The sequence below is a fragment of the Brachyistius frenatus genome, unplaced genomic scaffold (genome assembly GCF_029030835.1).
Source record: "Brachyistius frenatus isolate BFR_SWC_R1_liver_20210118 unplaced genomic scaffold, ASM2903083v1 Contig_30, whole genome shotgun sequence".
Lineage (NCBI taxonomy): Eukaryota > Metazoa > Chordata > Actinopteri > Embiotocidae > Brachyistius > Brachyistius frenatus.
The window spans coordinates 29,180-47,281 of NW_027210629.1; the positions used below are offsets into that span (position 1 = coordinate 29,180).

Below are 18,102 nucleotides of genomic sequence, written 5' to 3' on the forward strand. Positions count from 1 at the left end.
ATATCTCTATTGCTATCTCTGATTTGCTACCTTTTTTTTTTTTTTAATACTCTTCTTACTCGTTTATACCTTGCTGTATTTTACGATTATATTTAGGCCTTTTGCTTATTTTGCTGACAGTTAATTTCTATATTTTCAATATGTGCATAAATACACATACATTTAATTTCTGTTCCTGGCCTCCTAACTCTGGAAGAAGTAAGTAATCCATTCAGCAGACCATCTTTTACACACATCTGTTAATGTAAACCGAACCATTTAATTGACATTGTTTGTTTGGGCTGTGCACAGCCTGAGAAAAAGTGCTGCCTGAAAGGTTTGACACAGGGATTAGTGCAGTGACGTAGAGGGGCGGAGCTTTAGGGATGACCAGACATCCCTAAAGCTCCGCCCCTTGTTGCCAGATCTGATGGTTTCCTGCTTACACGTACACCAGTGTCTTAAAGGTTAGAGCTCTTTTTTTTTTTTTTGCTTATGAAAGCATATTGTATGAACAACAAACATTATAAGTTTTCAAAATATTTGATGAACTGATTTTTCAACAAGTAATATCAGCAGGTTGTTTATGATAAAAACAATACAAGTCTTCTTCTTTTATTTGATCAAGATTGCAAAACTCTTCTTCATCCTCACTGTAAACCCCAAGCTAAATTTAAATACCCCCTGTTACTCGGAAGTCATTAAAATATCATTGAATTGACTTTGTAACTTTAAACTTTGTATTTGGTTCGTTTTGTTTTTTAACAACTGTTCTTCTTCGCTTTGACTACATGTGGGGGATTATCGCGGTCAAACCTGGCAACCCGGGTCAGATCTCTGGAATGAGCTGAGCAAGACAACGGCCAAAGCAGTTAGCTTCATCTCTGTCGTCGTTAGCACACACAGCAAAACAACAAAAAAAACTCTGTTACGTATTTATAAAGTGCTTCTGGATTATGTCGGTAAGTACCACCGTACAACCACGATCAAACATGTATGAATGCAGCGACCTGTTTATAGTATTAGAGTAAATCTACGATTCTACTCAGAAATCATTTTTCTTAAAAGATGGCGGTTAGCCGTCGTTAGCTTAGCGACCTAGCTCTCGGTAAAGGTTTCCTGTTTACCGATGCTAACATGTGGCTATCAATGTAGCCACAACGTCCTGTGGATATTTACTGATTTTTTTTTTTTTTTTTTACAAAAATAAATAGCCAATAATCCAACATCCTATCGAGATTATCAGAATCCTTCCATCCTGTTGTAATTGTAACGACAGCTCGGTGGTGATACACGTGACACGGTGATGATGTGTTATGAGCTGAGCTTGAGCGTGTTTTTAAAACGGTGTTATTGTCCGCCGGGCCCAAATTATCACGAAGGGTTGAAAATCTTGATTTTTGCACAGTCCTTTGAACACTGCTGAGTAACGTGGAAATAGTTTGTGTTCCTAGAACTGTGCAATAATAAATAGACTTTATTACAGAAATACATGACGTGCCTATGAAGACCTGCCCTTACTAAAAACTGATTTCTTGAATTTACCGATTAATTAAATTCTCTGAACTGACAACTGATATTAAACAGACTGCAAAAGGAAGTGGTTTTTTTTTGTTTTAATGTACTAGAAAAAAACTTTTACATAAATTTGTTTTATTGAAATGAGTAGGACAATTTAGTGTTTGGGTTCCCCAGCAGATAGCCTTGTATTTGCTCGGGCTGAACCAAACTGAAATGATCAGTAGGGCTGCAAGTAATTATTGCTATCATTACCAATTAATCTGTTGATGATTTTCTCGATCAATCTATTAGCTGTTTGATCTGTAAAATGTTCAGAAAATGGTGAAATGATGTCCACCATTGTTCTCCAGAGCCCAAGTGCTGCCAAAAATGGCTGGTTTTGTACCAACCAATTCACATTTAAGAAGCTGGAATATTTTTTCATTTAAAAAAATTACACAAAACAATGAATTGATTATGAAATTAGTTGCAAATTATCTGTCTCTCGATCAATTAATTGACTCATGTGCACCCCCTAATTATCATTATATTTTAGTATGCTTTATATTATCTGTATTTATTTTCATCTTGTTCCAAATTGCCACAAACTAATTTTAAGAAGATAGTTCACACTACCTGTGGGAGTTTGTACAACAAGGAAATCATCAGTACTTGAGCATACTGCACCACGCTGACCTGCTGCTGATGTGATTTGTTTCAGGCGAGTGACAACGACTCTGTCGACTTGACCAGAACAGATTCCCCAGTTCATCACAGAAAAAAACACAGTATGGACTCATCGCGATCTCCCAGAAGCGCCAAACACCACCATTCTCGGTCAAGGTCACGCTCCAGGGACCGAAAACGTTAGTATTAAGTTACGGTAACCAGACAACACTGAAAAAGGACCATGGTGGGAAATTTATTCTTCGTGTACATACATGTATCAGTTGAGAGCATGGCAAGAACAGAGTTGCCCACAGATTTTAGCCTCTTTTCTTCCACACATAGTTACGTTAACGTGTTACAGTATGCTAACATATACCCACAATTATTGAGCAAAGTCTAATTTCTGTTGTTTTTTAAAGGGCAGTTTTAATGTGTACTCTGCAAAGAGGTAATTCCTCCCTCTTCCTGAATATAAAGTAGCTTTCTTGTATATTTGTCCAAATGTGGTCTTCTCAACGTCACTCCTTCAGACAAATTTAAACTCTGCTGTCTGCCATTTTCAGGTGACAGAAAACACAGACGAAGTCGCAGCAGGAGCAAAGAGGTAAATAATACATTTATTTATCTGTTTAGAAACACATTAAATGTGATTTTGAAGACCATAGGTTATGTTCCTTGTTAGTTTGAGGTCGAGGTGAGTATGTTTTATTAGGTTAAACATGTTAGAATAGCCAAAGTTCAGAAGAAATAGATGGCCATGGGCTAACTCACATGGAATGGGTCCTTTTTTGCCCTCCTTATGCTCACATGTCTCAAAGGAAGCTTAGGTCCTTGGATATGTCATTATTTGTAACCATATGAAATGGTGAAGAGTAGTTTTTTTTCCTTTTATTTTTTGTTAAATCCTGTGTGTAGATCACATGATAACATTTCTACAATAAATCATACTCAGCGTGCTAATGCACGAAGAGACTGAACAGAAGACCCTGCTGACATAGCAAAATAATATGCCTACTACTGGGACAGGTAACTATCTGCCATTCAAACTCCTATTTGTCTCACATTGTTAGTTGGAAAAATTGGAATTAACTTGCAGCTAGGGATGGGCATAACTAATCGAATTAATTTTGAAATGAATCCAAACAGAATCTCTTGTGAAGCTGTAAAAAGTAAGTTGGATGCCCATCCCTACTTCAACCTCTCAGTGGGTACAAATTCAAAGCAGGTTGCACTGAATTGTTGCTGCTAAGCTGCTAAACCACATTAAAGTTTTTTCTCTCTTGAGAATCACATCATAAGGTTTGCATGCAAACTATAATTTTGTGAGAGGTTCCAAACATACTGGTTTAATTCCTACGACAAAACTGAAATTAGTGCAGCCAATGTACTCCATACACAGAATTGCCCACACAAACTCTTGAGAATTATATTCTGTAAATGTTTTGGAAATGGGTTTGAAATGACAAGGTTTTTTTTAACTTGTCAAATTTATTTCATACTTTCTGCTATAAGCCATGGTACTAACTCTTTTTGTTGCACTATTTTCCTGAAAGAGACAACTTCTTCTTAAAACAGGCACGAAAGAAGGACTGCGAGAAGCCATCAAAATCACACAGAAAAACAGATGAGCAGCTAGATCCGGAGAGACTTTCAGCAGAGAACGGAGAGGAGCGATCCAGGCGCAAAGACAGGAAGTCCTCGAAGGGCCGGAGCTTGTCCAGGTCACACTCCAAAGAGAGGTTAGTGTGATCAATAAAGAAATATGTTCAGCGGGCCCTCTAACATGTTAAATGGCAAAGGGAAAAAGTTATTGTTATTAACGATCTGATGTAGTTTCTGAATTAATTGCTGAGTTGGTCTTGATGATTCTTTGCCTATATAAGATACTTACAACAATTTTTGTTCATTTCATACAAAAAACATAATGGTACCAAGTTAAGTAGATCATCTTTTCTAAATATTTCTCAATGATGAAATTATGGGAGCATTTGATTCATGTCAGTAACGTCTTGGGTTCACGTTGATGCATCTCATCCCTTTCAGGCGGCACCACAGCAGAAGCAGGGACAAACGGCGATCACAGTCCCGCAGCCGGGACAAGAAGAAGAAGGCCAGGTCTCGCTCGGGTTCAAGGACCAAACACCGTCACCACAGTAGAAGTCGCAGTAAGAGCAGGTAGGCTTATTAAGAGCAGCTCTTGTGGTGATGAGGTGAACTTTTGCCCTCCATTTTACATGTTAATAACAGCATTCTTATTGAATTACTTTGGTTGTTTCTCCAGGGAACGAAAGAAAAAGGGTGAAAAAGTACGGCGAAAGAGTCGAAGCAGGTCTGTTAATCCACCCGCGTTCCGAGGCCGAAACACAGCCATGGATGCACAGGAGGCCCTGGCCAGAAGGTGAGGCGCCATCTTACAGGACATTTACACTGTAGATCAGGGGTGTCAAACATGCGGGCCGGATCCGGCATCAACCCAATTACTGGATCGATTAAAAAAATTACAAAATGTTTATACTCATAAACCTCCATATTCTCATGGAAATGCAATTTATGTTTTTCTGTAATTTTCACACTTAGCAAAGTCATCCGGCGGGCCGAGCTGGAAAATACAAAAATGAATGATTGCTGGTATGCACTCGTGTCCTAAGTGTCTTTTTAACATTCAGGGTTTGAGCTTCCCGAGTGAACTTTGTTTCACGTTACCTTCCATTTACTGTCCACTTTTCCAGTTGAGCAAACTGATCTTTCCTCTTTTTCTTTCCAGGCTAGAGAGAGCGAAGAAACTACAGGAGCAGAAGGAGAAGGAAATGTTTGAGAAACAGCAGCAGCAACAGCAAGAAATAGCTGCAGGTGAGAGGCGCTTATTATGCACAGTTTTAAAACCTTGATCACTGCGTCACGATTCAGTAACATATGCTGGTCTGTGTTTTGTTTGCAGTGGCTGCCCCTATTGCTGCTGCTGCTGCAGCAGCTGTCTCAAACCCTGCTCTTAATGTGGCAGCCCTCCTGGCCTCTGGGACGCAGGTCACGCCTCAGATTGCCATGGCAGCGCAGATGGCAGCCCTTCAAGCAAAAACCCTGGCAGAGACCGGTATTGCTGTGCCCAGCTACTATAACCCGTCCGCTGTAAACCCCATGAAGTTTGCAGACCAGGAGAAAAAAAGGAAAATGCTGTGGCAGGGAAAGAAGGATGGAGTAAGATTTGATTATGCTATTAATTCTTATTGATGACATAGTGCAGTTCATGCCCAGCTTTTCTTCCTCAGGTTGTCTAAACAAGGAAAGGATGTTTTGATGTACAGTGTTCATTAATCATTACATAATACTTCATTTCGGGTTTGTTTTTATTTTTCAAGGACAAGTCACAGACAGCTGAGTTGTGGGAGAAGCTCAACTTTGGAAACAAGGACCAAAATGTTAAATTCCGTAAACTAATGGGTATTAAAGTAAGTGGGCTAAAATTGTTATTTTACTTTGAGCTTTACAAGCTATAATTTAAGTTAAATTGAGATTATTCTTTTTTTGTCTCTGCAGGGAGAAGATGAAGCAGAAGTTTCCAAACCGCTTAATGATGAAGGCTTGAAGACTCTTCAGAAGCAGGAGGAGATGTTTAGGAACCTTGATGTTCAGTATGAGATGGCTCGGTCTCAGACGCACACCCAGAGGGGAATGGGCCTCGGCTTTTCCTCCTCATTCTCACGTGGAATGGATTCTATGTAATGCCAAACCCTGGCTGTCATCGCCACTCATCTGATCATATAGGACTACCAATTCATCGCTAGCCCTCAAGCTTGCATGGATGTTGCTCTGAATCTGTAATTTATTTATAGACAAAGGTCTCGCATATTGGATCATTATAATGTAAATAGCCAAATGCTGAGTTTTGTCTCAGTGTTTATTAATCTGTACATCTTTGGAAAAGGAAGCATCATTTTGACTAGTTGATGCAGGATAAAATTAGATATTTGTTCTGAACAATGTGGTAGTTTTTTTTTTAAACTCAAATATATATTGATATGTGATAAACCGAATATAATGTGTTTCAAATGAACACTGTTTACACCAATTTAGCAAAAGGCATTTGAAGTCAATGTAGCATTATCAGAATCCCGTAGTTTCAATTCTCCTGATTGAGGAAAAAAAAACCATGGGTTGTAATACTTATTGTCTTCTGCATTGCCATGGGCGGAGATGGGCTGTTATTGAAATAAATTAGTTTTGTGTTGAAAAAGGCTTTTCATATATCACGTCTTAATTTTTGTTTTATGTAATATCTGTGTAACATATTGCTTCAAATGAAGTTAGTGTTGCTGCCAGGACTGGGAGTTTACATCACTTAACATTAACATCCTGAATATCACATAAAATTATATTACTAATATCAATATCATAAACTAAAAGAGCCCTCGGAAAGCGCAGACCTTCGTCAAGGCAAATGTATAAATATGCAAATTTGCGATTGGAACCACTCTGTGTCTGAATACATTTACTGTTGTGATGTTACAATTGTACTTGTTCTGGTTCTCCCCTATTAACCACTATACTCGACTGCTCCACAAAACTGGCCCTTTGGTGTACCAGAACAAATTCTTCAAATAATAACAACTAAATATTTTTACATTTTCATATCCATCATTCTGGATGATGGTAGAGCTCACCCCAACAATCCGGTCCCATCAGATAAGTTAAGGGCTGAATTTCTTTGCCCGTACACCTCTGGTACTCCACAATGCCTGCTTGCAGTGTCAAATTTGAACAAAGTACATATGCATCTCAAAGGATTACTGGTACCTGTGAATGTGGACTGTAATAAGGAGTAATTGTATTTTAAGAAAAGCCTATTTTTTTTTTGTCACAATTGAACTTTATTGCCATCTACTGGATTTTAAGATTTATGGCATTAAGTGGGCCAAATGCCTTATAGTTGGATCATATTTGTCATTCAGCCCTAAACCTAATAGAACTAGTATGTGTAGCAAAAAAACAAAAAAAAGGCCAGCCAAAGGAGACGTTACAAAATTTTTATTAGAGTACTGGAAGTTGTAGAATCAAAATGCAGGATGTCTACTGTCGGTACCTCGGTTGAAATCCACTTTTATTTGCATATAAGACTTGAGTACAGCACATGAGCTACACCAGTGATGAGGTTGTGGTTGGCAAACTCCAGAATAAGGAGCAGGATTGGGTATTCGCTGTGTCTCTTTTCCAGGGTGGACTCCTCACTTAAGCCCATCCAGTGAAGCAGCAGTGTTTGCATGGCTTCAGGGAATAGCTCTGTGGCCAGTTCCTCAGCAGGAGGCAAGTCACTAATTCGCTCAATATGCTGAACTTTAAAGCCCTCCACTCTCTGGCTAATGCTGCTGTTGGCTGCATGAAACTGCTGGCCGAGCCAACGTCCAATACAACTAAGCAGGGAGCTTGAATACACAGAAACCCAGTCTTTGGCCTTCAGCAGAGCTAAAACGGTTTCAGCTGCATCCTTTTCTTCCAGAGTTCCATTTATGTACCGATCAATGTTCTCCAAAAGCAGCAAGACGGTCTCCAGTTGTTCTGTGCTGCTTTGAGGTTCAGAGGCAAGTTGCTCATCCAAGCTGTGCAATTTTTGTCTCACTGTGGATACAACTAGTTGGCTTTTCTCAGTTTGCAAGCTCTGCTTGGGGAAAGAACAATAATCGTGATCGGCTGATGTATTAGCTGTGTCGCTGCCACATACGCCTGACAATCCCTCGTCGACCTGGCAATAATGAGGTTGTGACAATTCACTCCTTGATTGTGCTTTACATACGCTGAGGGACACTGAAAAGTCGAGCTGCACACTGAGGCTGTGACTCATTTTCAGAGGGCAGTCGTGTATGTGTTGTTTCCAAACATCCTACAGAGGAAAGGAAATAACATTAAAAAAATTAAAAAACAGCAGTAACAAAGCAATTGTACTGGATCATGCAAAGGCATACATAATGTGTACGTACTTGGAAGTTCTCCAGAATTGAAAGCTGCTCTTCCTTACTGTACATTTCAAAGGCTACTCGAAAAAGTCCTTGAACGCTGTAGAACCACAGACTGTTATTTGAAGCAGGTACCTTCAAACCATGGAACCTGAATGCTGCAGCAAACCAGGAAAAAGGACAATTCAGTCAGTGTTTGTGTATGTATGGGTGCACTGGTGGAAACTATGCTCAGTCTCTTATCTTTAGTGTAATGAGTATTTTAAAATAGTTTCTCTACATTTTACCTGAGGAAAAATTTATTTTTGTGGCAAGTCCTTTCTTGGCAAACTTGGCGTGGTATCTGGGATGGTTTTCTATACGGATGTCGGTGTTGGAGAGGAGATCAGCTCCCAAATAGAGGGGAATCACTGGACCCTGAAACATACAGCGCATAAGGAGCCACCTTCCTGTTAAGTCCGACAATAATATGTTGATAAATTGGCAAATTGACTTGTTTAAAAAAAAAAGATACTCATGCTATGTTGCTATTTGTGTAAATGGCATTCATGTAGATCACAATGCATAAAAAGAACCTTTTAGTATTGTGTTAGTCAACGTATGACTCAAAACAAAAAACAAAACAATTATTCTACCTTTTTTTTTTTGGTTGGCTTAACCGTTTATTAAAAGGAATGTTACTGACAGATTCATACTGGTAATGTCCAGCGGTTGAAGTGGTTCTGGAAAATGTGCTTGTAAAAACAAATCTACCATCTTCGTGGATGCTATAAGAGTAAAAACACCTTTACTTACCAAGAGCTGTCTCCAGCTGTGGAAAAGAAAGCCAATGTAAAATCTTGTTTGATCTATTTTACCAGGAGTCTCATGTTGTGTTTCAAATGGCATACTTGCATACTAACACTCACTATTTTGAGTGCATAAGGGTGTTCCCACTGTCAAGTACAGAAACATGCAGTGCACTACAGGTACCAGGAAGATGCACTCAAAATGGTCCAAAAAAGAAGTGTGAAAACGCTGCACACTTTTCACCCTATATGGCCGCCATCTTGGCTACGTAGAGGAAAGGGCGGGACCGCTGACATTAAAACATTTTCATATGAAGGCATCAGCTGAAGAAGCTGCCGCTGTTCCTAAACACCACACAGAAGTGTTTCTTTTTCACTGGTGCTACTAGAGAGAAGCCATCAGTTTATTGAGTGTGTAAAGCAGGGCACGAAAACATGTTAATTTCTGCGTAAAATAATTAAAGCTGGAAATATTTTGGCAGGTGATGTATTCACATGCTGATGTCATTTCCAGTCAGTGCAGAATGGCACTGTGGAATTTGAAACAATAGTACCTTGTCAAAACTCCTGCACTACACAAGTAACATGAATTTATTAGTGTACTAAGGGAAGTATGTCATTTGGAAAACAGCATCAGTCATCTCGGCCTTCAATTACATTGATTCTGACAATAATATTTATTATTATTTATTGAATCTTTTGTTTTTTTGGAGGTGTGGCATTTTTTTATTTTCCAATGATGATGCAAGCAGGGTGTGATGTCACGATGGACTGTCCCATTTTGCCTTTTAAACCATCATAGCCCTCAAACACTACAGCTGTTTAGGGTTTAGGGTGGACATTGGGATTGGGCATTAGAGTATGAGGTTTTTTATTGTTCTAATGTTGGGCTGAGGGTAGACGAGACACTACAGTGACTCACTGTAGCCTTTTAAAGTGCAAAGTTGTAATACAGGATGGAGCAGACAGGGCCAGCAGTTTTTAGCGTACAAACTTCAATGGATATCTCTGCAATACAGTGTATAGGCGTCTTGGACCTGACGTCAAAATTATAATTTGGTCATATTTTGTTGATAATGTTAGTTAATTTTTGAATGTTTTTCAACTAAAAATCGTGCATACTGTACCTTTAAGTAACTCACCTTGTTGGGGCTCTCTGTCAGCCTGAACGATGTCACATTCACCAAGTAAATAAAGCGAATTTTCCGTAAACCTCCCTGCCACTGCGGTAAAGTTAAGTGGAAAGTTGAGCCACTTGACATCGTTGGAAGAAATCGAAACTTCCCACTCAGTCAGTGTTGTGTCTAAAAATGTTTTTTAAAAAATGGACGTTTTACCAGGACAGTGCCTGTAAACGAAAAACGTCTGCCTGCAACAAAGTGCCTCCACCTAGCGCACAGGGGGTTTTAAACCCTCAGCGATGTCTGACAGGACAAAGAAGCTGCTGTGTATGTGAGAAAAAGAGGGCACGTGACCTGAGCATTATACTTATTTATTCAACATTGCTCACTGTGATATAAAGCCTTTTGAAATGTAACCTTATCAACAGTGTTGAGGTACTAGTCACATGTAATGGAGTTATTATTATTATTATGATTATATAAAAAAAATATATATATATATATATATGTAATTGCAACATGTTATAGTTGCTGAGAGAAAATATTTAATTAAATGGCAATTCCTATTCATAATGTTGATGATTACAAAGGGGGTTACATCCAAATATATTCTTCAAGGTAAAAAATATTTTGTTTAGACTATAATGTTCATTCTGTTGCTTTACATCCGTTGGACATGCAGGAAGGTCTTCTGTCTGTCTTGACAGGCTCCATTCATTTGGCACTAAGTGCCTAAATTTTGAGCCTCATTTTTTAATTAGTTCTTTTGTTTTAATTCCCACAGCCTCTCGTCTGTCTATTGAATAAATGTACATTGCTCTCATCAACCTGGCAGTTGGGCATATCATTAGTTAAGACAAAGAGATAGATATATAAGGAGTCAACTGTGAACAGTACCGTTGATAGTTCCTTCATCAGTCAGCATGGAGTTGAACAAAATATAGACTTGAGTTTGAGGTTGTGGAAATATTTTCCCTTTACTGCATTCAGTGATGATCTAGATATTTGTGATTTGTTTTGTTTTGTTGGTTGTGCTTTAGAATTCAAATTTCAATTTCAATCTTAATTCAAGTTACATTGAATAACTTTTAATAAAAGTTTGACAATATCAGTATTTAGTCCTGTTGAGGGGTTTACAAAGCCTTGGATACATTTATTTTGTAGGACTTTTCAGATTTCTTGCCCAATTTAAAACATTTGTTTAAGTCACATTTCAAAATTAAGATTTCTAACACTCTTTATCAAACGACCATAATGTAGATTCAGACAAAATGTTGTCCTTTGTGTTGTTCTGCATTATGATTTATGCATAAACAGCAGATTAAAGCTGCAAGACTTCATTCTCTTCTTGTGTGAAGTATGTAACCTGTAAGAAAATATTATGGGCTGGAAAAACAGTGATGACGTCTACCCATCATGTGACAGAAGAAGGGCCAATAAGGGCGAAGAGCAGCTACTTTGACCTCTGAACTCCCATCCTGCGCCGCAGAGCTGAATTAAAAATGGCTGGAGTTGATTTCGGGGACAGCGAGCTCTTTCAGCAGCTTGATGACTCTACACCGCCGGTCCCGTCGCACATTCGCTTCACAGATGATGAGGAAGACCAGGAGGAGACGAGCCAGCTCCGGAGCAAGCTGGAGGAGTGCGACGACTACATTCAGAGACTCGCTGAGGAGAATATCCTTCCGTCAGTATGAGCTAGCTCTGTACATGTAGCTTAGCACTGTGAGCCTCCTGCTAATGGCTTTTATTTTTTTTTTGTGGGGTAGTATTCCTGTCTGCTTTCTTAACTCACAGACCACATAAAGTCCTACAAAGGAAACTGAACATCCTGACACGACCGAGGTAATTAGCTGTAAACTTGTCATGCTTAATACAAATCGCAACGAAAGTGTTGTCGCAGTCTGCAACGCTAAACTCCTCTCCACTTTTACAGCGGCATCACAGTTGAAGATGTCAACATCGACGGACCACTTCTGCAGATCCTTTTTACAAACAACATCGTGTCAAAGTAAATGGTCTTTTCTTATTGTTTGAGTCGGCTTATTTACGCAAAACATGCACGAGACAAAATGGTAAACCTATCTTTAACCACGCTAATGTCGGCGCGACAACATTTTGACAACACACGTTTTAAATATAATATACATTGTGTAATGTATGTAAATATTGTATTATATTGTGACTAATTAGGCGCAGCGTATGAATTACTTTGATGTGTGTGTCCCTCACTGCCGAACTTGTATCGTAAACAATGAGGCTGAATTAAAAAAAAAAAAAACAATAACTGGCATCTACCTGCTAGGCAGTGTCGTCAAGAAATTGAAGACTGCATCTGCAATGTGATTTTGAAGCACCACAAACCAGGCAATGAAAAGAAGAAATCGTCCTTTCACATGAAACCACAGGTATTTACTCGTAATATATGTTGTTGTGATTAACATCAATATTGCTGTGACTGAACACAACCCTCTCTATCCCACTCTACCCTTTATGAAGACTTCCGCTTTTGCTATGGATGAAGCTCCACAGACGATTTCTTCCAGCAGTGTGAGAACAACAACAACAGAAGCCTTTAAAGTGAGTATTTGCAGTTGTTACTCAGTTGGTTGCACAATTTATTTTCTCGTTAAAAAGAAAATGGTACGTTTTAACTAAAATAACAACTTATTTTTATTTAATTTTTTTGTCTTAGGTGGTTGGAAGTGTCCAGTATTTCACTAGTTTTAGTGTTGATAAGCTTGGACAGCCTCTTGTGAATGAAAACCCCCAGCTAACAGATGGATGGGACATTCCAACGTATCTTTAAAATGGATAAATTGACACTTTCTCGAACATTTAGTCCCAATGGATCGGTGTATTTTGTCATGTCTTTGGTTCTCTGCACATTCATTTATCAAAGGAGAAGAATTTCTTTCAGCAAAAATATATTGATTTTCAGATGTATGTTAAAATGGGGCAGCAATTGAGTTTGACTCGCATTAAAGAGTTTAAGATAGAAGTTTTCTACTTCCTAAACTGTCCCAAAGCTATCACCAAGTTTTCAATCAAGTCATTGGAACTGATGGACAAGAAATAGAAATGAAAGACAAAAGGTACGACTGAAAGCTTTGTTTATTTCTGTCTTTTGTTTATAACTTGATCTGTGTATTTGCTGTGTTGCATATTACTATATAATGACCCTATCGCTGGACTGTTCCCTGTAGATCCAAGTCTATGTGCTTCAACTGTGGTTCCAGCAGTCATCAGATGAGAGACTGTCCCAAGGTACATTTAATGATTAATTTCTATGGCATGAACTCAAATTTAAAGCTTACAAAGGGCCACAACATTTATGCATTGTTACTTTTTTAGCCTAAAGATATGGCTGCAATTAATGAGAGAAGGAAGGAGTTTAACCAAAACAGCAACCAAGCCATGCAGAGTAACCAACGATACCATGCTGATGAAGTGGAGGAGCGCTTTTCTAAATACAAGCCTGGAGTCATGAGGCAGGATTTTTATTAACAGAAGGAAACATAATTTTATCTCATGCAATATGTAAGTGTAACAAGTTACAGTAAATCTTGTTCCTTCAGTGAGTTTAACTGTGTTGTGCTTTTGAACAGTGAGGAGCTGTTGGCAGCACTGGGAATCAACGGCAACACCCTCCCTCCTCTGATTTATCGCATGAGACAGCTAGGCTACCCACCAGGTTGGCTCAAAGAGGCAGAGATGGAAAACTCCGGCTTATTGCTGTATGACGGCAATGGTATGTTTTATTTATTTATTTTTAAATAAAACTGAAAACCATTAGGCCTTACTGATTTTTTGTTCATTTTTTTTTTTTTTTTCATTTTAGCAAACTAATGGAAAACATTTTGAAATGCTCAGATGTTTGAGTGAGATTTATTTTCTCTTTTACAGTGTCAAATGATGGCAGTGCAACAGACAACAGCACTTCCCAAAACATTTCTTATGATGTTTCCAAGCTGGTGGATTTTCCAGGCTTTAACGTAGCTGCACCGCACACAATGAAAGATGTGAGTCCCACATCGTAATTTTTTCCAAATGCTCCATTTGAATGTATCACAAGTGAGGTGGTATGTTTCAGTTCAATTAATATTATCCCAAAATTAAAATAATTTATTTATGCAAATACTGCAACATTCAATCAATTTACACTTATAATTCTGTGTGTCACAAGGAGCGTGCATCCTAAAAGCAGTCCACTGTCTTTCATGCCAGATATTTCAGTGAGTTTTGGTAACAGGACATTTTCACAGTAATTACGCATATCACACCTTTTCTTTCTTTTTTCTGATCTCCAGGAGTTCACGCTGTATGGCTCAATTCCAATGCAGAGCAGTCACATGAAGCAAAACTACGCAGCCTACCTGTCCAACAACTTTCCTATGGTATTTACCCTCAAGTGTTTTTGGTTTACCTCTCAAAACATGGACGCCACGGTTGTTACTGTGGCTACATTTCCCTAGTTTTAACCAAATGTTCTGGATATCTTGTCAAGGGTGCTCCGATCAGGGTTTTCGGGGCTGATAACGATTGCTCAAAGCAGTATCGTATAATATGGATCACGGGTTCTATTTGAGGCCTATTAGTTATTGTGTAGCTTTATTTATGTATTTAACTTTTTTTTAAAACACTGTATATTATGTATTTAAATGAAGAGATTAGAAAGTATCATGAATTGGCAACTGTTCATTTCTTGGCAGGCATGTGCAACACTCCACTCTCTGAGAGTTGATTTAAACCATAGCAGCCTATGCTTGACAATTAGGAACCGGCTATTGAGAGAGCAAGCGAGAGAGAGAGAGAGAGAGATCAATATTATTCATACCTCTCAAAGCTTATTTCCTGAGCACCAATGTCAGATTCTTTCTGACAAATGTAAGCATCTTTGATCTTCTTTGACAGCTTGTTCTTCTCTACAATATTCCCTGCTGCGTTGAGAAGTCGCTGGCTATCTTCACCTGTGTATAGTACACAGAGGTAGGCTTGGCTCCTTGCATGAGATGGAAAGTGGCTTTTATCGTCCTGCCAAAAAAACAAGCAGCTGTGCATTTTGTTGGATAACTGGCTCCGAAAGTTAGAGATACATCTGTGAGGTTATTAGACTGCTGATGTCACTGCCACTATGTTCGCCATCTTAATCCAACAATTAAGCATACATAGCATGCATGGAGACAGCTCGTGGTACTTTCTCTGTTGTTTAGGGCCCTGCACTCATTTCACCTTTGTGCTGCATCAGTCCAGCGGCCAGGACGTCAGAAAGTGTCCCACATATCTGGAGCTTAAGTGCATTGGGGCAAACAAGAAAAACAAAAACTTTTTCAGACACCCGGTAGAACTGCCAGACCAGTGAAACCCTTTTAGCTGCGCGTAGAAAGAATTTAGCGTCATCTGAACGTCCTTTATAGAGACTGTTGATCGAACTATTTAGAATGAGAATCTACTGATAACGATCAGTGGCCGATTGATCGGAGCACCCTTAGTCAACGCTTTTGCAAACACCCTAGGAACTATATATCAGATCAGTACTCATTCTCCATGATACCACTCTGCTTTATTTGTTGTGGAACCATTTTAATCCCATACCAGATATTGATTACCGTCTTCAACCACAAATTGTACTCGGCTCACTTTTGATGCTACTTTACTATACAGCTGTCCAGGTGGTCCAGTCTTCATAATCCCACTTGCACAGCTATTTTAGACAGTCGATTACCATACTAATCTGAGTACTCAGTCCTCTGCGATTTCTTTTTTACACTTCTACTCTTTACCATTTTACTGGCAGTGGTAAAGAGGGGATGCGCGATGACAGCACCTTTTGGTCATAACCTTTTAATAGTCTCTGCACGTCATTTATTCCCTGCCAAAAGCCTGGTGCCACCTGTAACAAGAGGCGACATGAATCTGACTCATCTCCACAGCAGAGGAAGAAGACGAGATCTAGCCCCGATCGACACTCAGACAGGAGCTCAGATATGGATGTTGAATCAGGTAACTATTCTTCTTGATCACTTTTCTAGCAGGCACTTCGTTATGCATCTTAAATGTCCCTGAAATGCAGAATGATATAAAGTAACAAGAAAATGAGCTTCGTCTTTATTTGGCCACAGTGCCACTTTTGAATCTCTGCGGGATCTTATTTCATTTCTGTCCTCAGATCCGGGAACACCTTATCATACTCAGGGCCCTGGTGACTTCCACTTCCAACCACCGATGCCTCCTGGCTCTCCGTGCTTCAGTTCACCCCCTCCTTTACCACAGGGCACTCCTCCTGCTACACCCACTCCCCCACCTCTTCCAAAAGGTACACCTCCACCCACACCCACCAATGGCTCTCCAGCTATGCGAGGGGGAAACCGGGTAGTCGTGGATGAGACGACAACGATGGAGGGAGAAGAGGATGAACTGACACTGGAGGAACTGGAAGAGCAGCAGAGGCTGATCTGGGCTGCTCTGCAGAATGCCGACACTGCCACTAATAGCGACAGCGAGACACCTGTACTGGGAACACCTGTGCCCAGTTCCCCAAGTGTGTCCACACCTGTGCATGCTGATACAGAAATGGATGAGGTTGAAGAGGCAATGGACACAGTTAGACCTACAGAACCTTGCCATAGCAATGAAAATCCAAAGGAACCAGGGCTTATAGAGAATTTCTCTATCAAAGTTGAGGACGACAGGCCTCAGAGCCCTGATTCAGTCAAAGCCCAAGACAACAACCCTCAGATTCCTGGACCAGTCAAAGCCCAAGACAACAACTCTCAGATTCTTGGACCAGTCAAAGCCCAAGACAACAACTCTCAGATTCTTGGACCAGTCAAAGCCCAAGACAACAACCCTCAGAGCCCTGAATCACTCAAAGCCCGAGATGACAGCCCTCAGAGTCCTGGACCAGTCAAAGCCCAAGATGACAGCCCTCTGAGTCCTGATCAAATCCAATTCCAGGAAGACAACCCACAGAGCCCTTGCGTAGATTTCTCTCGTCTGGGGAGTGGAGACTGTGCTTCCCCTAAGCTTGTCGAGAAGGTAACAGCTGTTCCTCATCGAAGCAGGTTTGCAGCTGGCATCGTTCCATTTGAGGATACACCCGAATTCACAGAAGTCGCTGAAGCCACAGGAACGTACCTTAGGATCAGAAGCTTACTTAAAAGCTCCCCTCGAAGTTTGGCAAAGAAAAAATGAAAATCGTATCGTCTTGTTTCCGAACAGAATTTGGATGTTTTTTGTTTTTTTTATTAGAATCTTCAGTTTTCATCTTCATCAAGCATGTTTTTTAATTGTTTTTTATTTTGTACCAACTTGAATGTCTTTGCTGTATATACATTTAATCTGTAAAGATACAATGAGGGAAGGCCTTTGAGGGATGCTTTAACAGCAATTAGTCTCTAAATTTTGTAGCAGTACTGTTACTCTGGCTTTTTATTTTATTGTAAAATGTCGAAAATTATTTGCTAACCTGTGTTAATTTTCATATTGTGGTGTTTAAATGTCTTTTTCTATTCCCCCCCCCCCCATTTGAACTGCTCTAAAATCATCAAATAAACATGCTTGTATTTGCTCCAGTGCTTTATGTGGGTTTAATTTCATTTTGCTTCATTTTTTAGCAGAACTCAGTGAAACAAGTTAATCCCTGGTTGACCTGCTGATGTTATAATCGGCTCAATCGATGATTTTGAGGCACATTGTAATGAAATTGCATCTTGTTAAAACTCTTTAGTACAATTTGAATTTAGTTTCTGTGACATCAGAAAGCTTGGATTTCATTATTTCGTTATTAGAGCATTTATCAAAAAGGTTCACAGTAGAGCTGAGATCAACTTAATCCCCCCTGAAACTGACATGGAAACAAAAAAGATAACATGTTCAGATATAGATTTTAAAAACAACTTGAAGAAATAGTGTGTTAATTTATTATCTTTCAAAGTTGGGATAATTACCATATATTGTGTCAGTCCTGTTTCACTGGCCAGTCCATCTTTTTCTAAGTACATGCAGAAAACACCGGCATTGGCATGTTGCTTGCAAATGACTTGCACACTAAATATGCACAAACACTTACATGCATACTTATGCCGATGCCCATGCATA

The 18,102-nt window shown here is 39.4% G+C and overlaps 3 protein-coding genes across 3 annotated transcripts; 2 read left to right on the forward strand and 1 right to left on the reverse strand.

Moving 5' to 3' along the window:
* Nucleotides 1-811: 811 nt before the first annotated feature.
* Nucleotides 812-6,379, forward strand: rsrc2 (arginine/serine-rich coiled-coil 2). The gene is made up of 10 exons (XM_069699366.1): nucleotides 812-941; nucleotides 2,201-2,345; nucleotides 2,712-2,752; nucleotides 3,724-3,887; nucleotides 4,192-4,323; nucleotides 4,430-4,546; nucleotides 4,913-4,998; nucleotides 5,087-5,343; nucleotides 5,505-5,594; nucleotides 5,683-6,379. Exons 1-10 carry the CDS (start codon nucleotides 936-938, stop codon nucleotides 5,866-5,868), a joined length of 1,224 nt encoding a protein of 407 aa, XP_069555467.1. The 5' UTR covers nucleotides 812-935; the 3' UTR covers nucleotides 5,869-6,379.
* Nucleotides 6,380-7,161: 782 nt separating this feature from the next.
* Nucleotides 7,162-10,264, reverse strand: LOC138621379 (uncharacterized). Its single transcript, XM_069699367.1, has 4 exons — nucleotides 10,024-10,264; nucleotides 8,381-8,510; nucleotides 8,118-8,251; nucleotides 7,162-8,020 (listed from the first exon to the last, which is right to left on the reverse strand). Exons 1-4 carry the CDS (start codon nucleotides 10,141-10,143, stop codon nucleotides 7,244-7,246), a joined length of 1,161 nt encoding a protein of 386 aa, XP_069555468.1. The 5' UTR covers nucleotides 10,144-10,264; the 3' UTR covers nucleotides 7,162-7,243.
* Nucleotides 10,265-11,498: 1,234 nt separating this feature from the next.
* Nucleotides 11,499-17,572, forward strand: zcchc8 (zinc finger, CCHC domain containing 8). The gene is made up of 14 exons (XM_069699368.1): nucleotides 11,499-11,679; nucleotides 11,805-11,847; nucleotides 11,939-12,013; nucleotides 12,308-12,410; nucleotides 12,502-12,582; nucleotides 12,698-12,801; nucleotides 13,032-13,097; nucleotides 13,209-13,269; nucleotides 13,357-13,493; nucleotides 13,611-13,753; nucleotides 13,909-14,024; nucleotides 14,313-14,399; nucleotides 15,885-16,005; nucleotides 16,172-17,572. The coding sequence occupies exons 1-14, from the start codon at nucleotides 11,505-11,507 to the stop codon at nucleotides 17,194-17,196; spliced, it is 2,337 nt and encodes a 778-aa protein (XP_069555469.1). The 5' UTR covers nucleotides 11,499-11,504; the 3' UTR covers nucleotides 17,197-17,572.
* Nucleotides 17,573-18,102: the final 530 nt, after the last annotated feature.

Excerpts from the sequence above, each read along its gene's own strand:
- rsrc2 (XM_069699366.1), top strand. Across the intron at positions 4,324-4,429 it reads AGAAGTCGCAGTAAGAGCAG|GGAACGAAAGAAAAAGGGTG; the intron begins GTAGGCTTATTA and ends TTGTTTCTCCAG. Across the intron at positions 5,344-5,504 it reads GGCAGGGAAAGAAGGATGGA|GACAAGTCACAGACAGCTGA; the intron begins GTAAGATTTGAT and ends TTATTTTTCAAG.
- LOC138621379 (XM_069699367.1), bottom strand. The coding sequence starts at position 10,143 with ATGTCAAGTGGCTCAACTTTCCACTTAACTTTACCGCAGTGGCAGGGA. Across the intron at positions 8,252-8,380 it reads AAAAATAAATTTTTCCTCAG|CATTCAGGTTCCATGGTTTG; the intron begins GTAAAATGTAGA and ends GGTTTGCTGCAG. Across the intron at positions 8,021-8,117 it reads CAATTCTGGAGAACTTCCAA|GATGTTTGGAAACAACACAT; the intron begins GTACGTACACAT and ends TTTCCTCTGTAG.
- zcchc8 (XM_069699368.1), top strand. The coding sequence starts at position 11,505 with ATGGCTGGAGTTGATTTCGGGGACAGCGAGCTCTTTCAGCAGCTTGAT. Across the intron at positions 13,494-13,610 it reads TACAAGCCTGGAGTCATGAG|TGAGGAGCTGTTGGCAGCAC; the intron begins GCAGGATTTTTA and ends GCTTTTGAACAG. Across the intron at positions 16,006-16,171 it reads AGATATGGATGTTGAATCAG|ATCCGGGAACACCTTATCAT; the intron begins GTAACTATTCTT and ends TTCTGTCCTCAG.